Below are 5385 nucleotides of genomic sequence, written 5' to 3' on the forward strand. Positions count from 1 at the left end.
TCTTCTGGCCGCCTTCGTCCTTGTTCTCCTTCTGCGGCAAAACAGGACGCCCAAGGAAATATTGAATAGTCGTAGTTGGCTGTCGTCGTTCTGGCCGTTGTCTGCTGGAATATAAGAGGAGTATCGGGAGAAGTCACCATATCATCAGTATCGGCCGAGCTCTTGCTCCTCCTACTAGGGCAGTCGCACACACACATTCGCAGGACGGCATACAGTAACGCACATGCACTGAGAAAAACCGCACACTTCATATTGCATTTTTATTCAATGATTTTTATATGTGGTAAGAGTTATGAAAAATGCGACTTATACATTTCTAAGCTTAATTACTATATAATATGAAAACTGTGTTAAATTCACTCCAGTACCAATTAAACCAATTAATTAAATTTGGAATACATTAATTGGATACATGAGTATCTTCAAGATACCACTGAAGTCCATGGTGATTTTTCTCTCTGTGAGTTACACACATATGTATGCTTGTATGGTCACACTCACACAGAGTTAAAGGAAATGAAAAATTCTTAGTAAAATTCCCATCATCCCTTATTGTGCTCTGGGGCATTTTCCTCCCGAGTTTTCCTCAACCCACTTATGCCATTTTCTTAGCCTTCCTCTTTCCGACACCCACATTTTCTATATTTTTTTTTAACGAAATTGCAATAGTGTGTGCTTCTATTTTTGTGAGTGAGCCTGTGTGCGTTGACAATAAACACACAATATGTAATAAAATCGGACGCGTTATAGAAAACGCCGCGGGCACCATCAACGATGATGATTTCCAGATAGGAACGGGATTACAAGGGAAAATGGGAAACTGGCTGGGCGCCAGTGAAATATAAAATTTAGGAGAAATATATTGAATTTGCCCGGAATGCAATAAAAAGAAAAGATAGGCATTTGCCCAGAGTCTAACTTTTAAACTTTCTAACCATGTGCCGTCAGCTAACGAAGGCTGCAATGAAATCCAAATAGTTGCATTAATAATATATTTTATCTATTAATTATAAATCAAATCAATTGGATAAAAATGTATCGTATTCAAACCCAACATGTAGCGAAACATGAAACTGAAAGCAATGGCAAAAACGAAATTTAATTCTCGAGGTTGGTGAATCATTTGCGCTTTGTTCAAGAAACGTAGTGCTTGGGGCTGGATCCTCGTAGTGACGAAGTGCAGCGCAAGTGTGGTAGTCCGAATCAATCAAGTTTGCTTCTGGATATTAAGGTATTTTGAAACTGTATCTAACGTTTTGAATAAACAAAAGAGCATTAGTTTACAACACTTTGTGGACCTGTTAGACCCGTCGGATCAAAATGTCCAGACTGCTTACTTTAGCTTAAAATACGTGTCGACACCTTAATCAGCATAATCTGATCTGCACGGATATTATTAAAAAAAAAACAATATTCAAACAGTTTTTTTTTGAGAATATCTCTTGATATATTTCTGGTCCTGGAACATTTTCAGAAATCAAATTATTATCAATACTAAAAATTACTGGTCTTTGCGCAAAAATAAGTTAATTGATGCCTAATTATGTTTCTCTCATGTTGAATGAATCGATAATGTGCTAACAATGACTGTATGCCAAGTATGTTATCCGATTGTAGATTTAATCCCCTCCACTCCCGCCTCAATCACTAGATCTGAACCTCCAGTCTCCCCGCCTGTCGAGACCCTTCCTCGAGCTTTTGAGCCACTAAGCCAGCATAATTGAATTCCGCCTGCCCTGCAGGTCCGAGTATTTGTTTGTTTGCCCAAGTTGTTAGCCTTTTGGACAAACTAATTAAAATAGCAAGCGATTTGCGAGCAGCCTTCTCCTTCACTTGAAGGTCTGCATGAAACTTTTGGTCGAACGCAAAAAGCAAAAGCCTTGAGTTCTTGGTTTTCCTTGGGCCAGAGAGGGGAAATCTGGGAAAACTGCAACACATGACGACCAAAGTCAAATATAGCCAAGCGACCACAAGGATGCGAGCATGCAAGGAGCAGCAACAGGATGCAGCACCTAGGACAATGCAAGCAGGCAAACACAACAAAATGCCAAATAAATAAATATTAAGTGTGGTAGGATGAACACTCATAAGGCCCACTGTACCATGTAGTAGCATAGTCTTAGGTATGAAGCCCATAGTGGCAGATCATATCCCCGTTAGGAATAAGAATATGATTGTTATCTCGCTTTTACTTATAAGCTAGCATTAAGAGATAAGAATGTATACCTAGCTCGCTCACAAACACATACACACTTCAGAGAGCATAAGGAAAGAGGAATAGGCGAGACGCGGCATTGGGTGGCGTGTGCTTAAAGAGACAAGTCGAATAAAGGGATTGTGAAATTATTTAAAGGGTTGAGTGCAGATATTCATTTTTTCGGCGTCCACAACATCAGAAGTGGTCATTACCCACTATGCCTGACACTAAATGGAATCAATTCTCAGTGCTCCAACTAAAGAAGTGGTTGGAAGCTCTTGGACGCCAGACTTCCGGCACAAAAGCGGAACTAATAGTGCGTCTGCAGGCCATTTCCCCAGAAACGCGGGGCGATTCACCGCCAAATAACGGATCAGCAGCGGAAGAGGTGGAGGAATTGGATGGAGCTGCAGCCTGGCTAAAGCAGAGAGAGCCACAGGGTGGAGACACACGCACGATCCCGTTCGACGAGCAGTCATTGCAGTCAGAATCCCCGGAGAACCTCGATCTGGATCAGCTATCGTTGGTGGATGCAGAGAGAGCCACTCTAAAAAAGCTTCGGGACGAGATAGAGGCAAACATGGCTGTGCTGCAGAGGATCCATGCGGATATCGACGACGCGAACAAGAGCAAGTCTGCTCATGCTCGCCAGCTCAATGACGTCATCGAGAACAACAGCAACGGAAAGCACGGCAATGTTAACATATGCGCTAACAACACCGACGCCAATGTTAACAGCACCAAGGCCGACAACATCGATATGGGACATACCAGTGTTGGAAAAGAAACCGCTGGTAGTGTTGTTCAGCACCAGAGTCGAAATGTAAACAAGCTTCTGGAATCTCCTGCAACATCGCTGGCCTTGGCAAAAGAGGTAACGATGGAGTTTGACGGCAGCTTATGTGCGCGCAATTGGGTCACGCAGTTTCAGAACATCGGAAAGATTTACAATTTGGACGACGGATGCATGCACATGCTGCTAATTGCCAAACTAAAAGGAAACGCACAGCGCTGGCTGCACGCAAGCGCCACACGCATCCTAGAATCAACCGACCAGCTGTGCGAACAGTTAATCTTGACATTCGAGGTCAAGATGTCAAAAGGGGAACTGAGGAACGCATTTCAAAAACGCGAATGGCATCCGGATGAGAAATTTGCTGTTTACTTCGAGGACAAGGTGATGCTGGCCAACGACATCAACATCGATCTAGAGGAGCTCCTGGAAAACATCATTGAAGGAATCCCAGCACCAGCGTTGCGCAACCAGGCGCGCATACAGTGTTTCTCCGAGCCGATGCAAATTCTGCGGGCTTTCTCGGAAGTCCGTCTGCCGAAGCACAAAACAGGGAGCAGTTTATCAAAGCGTCTTACTGGAGGAGGTGCAGCCAATAAGGACTTACGTTGTGCCAATTGCAACTCCAAAGGGCACTTCGCCAGGGAGTGTCTCAAGCTAAAGAGGGAGCCCGGATCCTGCTATGCCTGTGGGGCATTTGGACACTTCGTCGGACAATGCCCGGAGCGCAAGAGCTCCAATATCAACAATTATGTAAGACTTGTCAAGATTTTTTTTAACAATAGCTATAAAATCCCATTAACTACAGAATGCCTCATAGACACAGGGAGTCCAATATCATTTACAAAGTTAAGCAATGTATCCAAGGAAATTAATTTAGAATCCGCTTCAGAAACCTATTTCGGGCTGAATAAAAGCCAACTGACAATACATGGAAAAATCTTATGTTACATTATAAAAGAAAAAGTTAAATGTTATTTTTATTTGTACGTGGTCCCAGACGAGTCTATGAGTCATAATGTAGTTCTTGGACGAAATTTCATGGAAGCGTGCCAGTTGAAACTGGATCCAGACGCCTTGGGAAGGATAACGGTCAACCCAGTCGATAGTAAAAGATATAGAAAAGCAAATAGTAAAACAGTCAGTTATATTGTTAGTGAAACAGTTAGTGAAACAGTTAGTGAGACAGTTAGCGAAACATTTAGTGAAACAGTTAGTGAAACAGTTAGTGAGACAGTTAGCGAAACAGTTAGTGAAACAGTTAGTGAAACAGTTAGTGAGACAGTTAGCAAAACAGTTAGTGAGACAGTTAACGAAGAGGTTGATGAAACAGTTAGTCAAATGGATAATGAAACAGTTAATAAGACAGTTAGTAAAACAGCCAACGAAGCGAGTAGTATAGTAAGTCAAACTGTTAACGAAGCAGGTAGCAAAACGGGCATCGAAACAGTTATGCCTTTAGCCAACTTCACGACGGATTCCGGACTTTATGCTGCGGTTGTGCCCAGTTATGAAGAAGCTGTTAGAGAAATTTGTAGCATTGATCACTTAGAGGATGAGCAAATGAACTTCATATGCGGCGAAAACAATAACCAAGCCTTAAACAGTCAGTTAAAGGAGATTATTAAACGCAACTACTTAAGCGTTATTAAGCCTACCGAGCCTTTAGTCAAATGCGAAATAAAACTTTGTTTAGAAACGTCAAAACCATTTAGCTGCGCCCCAAGAAGACTTGCCTACTCAGAAAAAGAAAAATTACAAAAACTATTAGATGACTATTTAAAAGAGGGAATTATTCAACCTAGTAAATCAGAATATGCTTCACCAATTGTTTTAGTCAAAAAGAAAACAGGAGACATACGGCTATGTATAGACTTTAGAAAACTGAACAAAGTTTTAATTAAAGACAATTATCCGATACCGCTTATCGATGACCTTTTAGACAAGCTAGTCAACAAAAAAGTTTTTTCGAAGCTTGATTTAAAAAACGGTTATTTTCATGTATTCGTTAATAAGGAATCAGTTAAATACACCTCATTTGTTACACCGTTAAGGCAATTCGAATTTCTCAGAATGCCAATGGGCCTAAAAACTGCATCGGCGGTGTTCCAAAGGTTTGTAAACAAAATTTTCGAGGATCTTATAAGGGATAACAAAGTAATTGTATACATGGACGACATCATGATTGCCAGCAAGAACTCGGAGGAGCATTTAGAAATCTTAAAGGAAGTGTTTATCAGATTAGCTCAAAATAAATTGGAATTACGAATGGATAAATGTGAGTTCCTTCAGACAAATATTAAATATTTAGGATTCATTATAAATGGTGAAGGCATTAGGGCTGATGACAAAGGAATAGAGGCCATACAGCATTTTCCAGTTCCAGACAAAATAC

General features: G+C 41.1%; 1 protein-coding gene across 1 annotated transcript; it reads left to right on the forward strand.

The window, feature by feature from the left end:
• The first annotated feature begins 2949 nt into the window (after positions 1–2949).
• LOC116802087 lies at positions 2950–4104 on the forward strand. Its single transcript, XM_032725189.1, has 2 exons — positions 2950–3743; positions 3799–4104. Exons 1-2 carry the CDS (start codon positions 2958–2960, stop codon positions 3808–3810), a joined length of 798 nt encoding a protein of 265 aa, XP_032581080.1. The 5' UTR covers positions 2950–2957; the 3' UTR covers positions 3811–4104.
• Positions 4105–5385: the final 1281 nt, after the last annotated feature.

This window comes from Drosophila sechellia, chromosome X, assembly GCF_004382195.2.
Source record: "Drosophila sechellia strain sech25 chromosome X, ASM438219v1, whole genome shotgun sequence".
NCBI classification, from domain to species: Eukaryota; Metazoa; Arthropoda; class Insecta; order Diptera; family Drosophilidae; genus Drosophila; species Drosophila sechellia.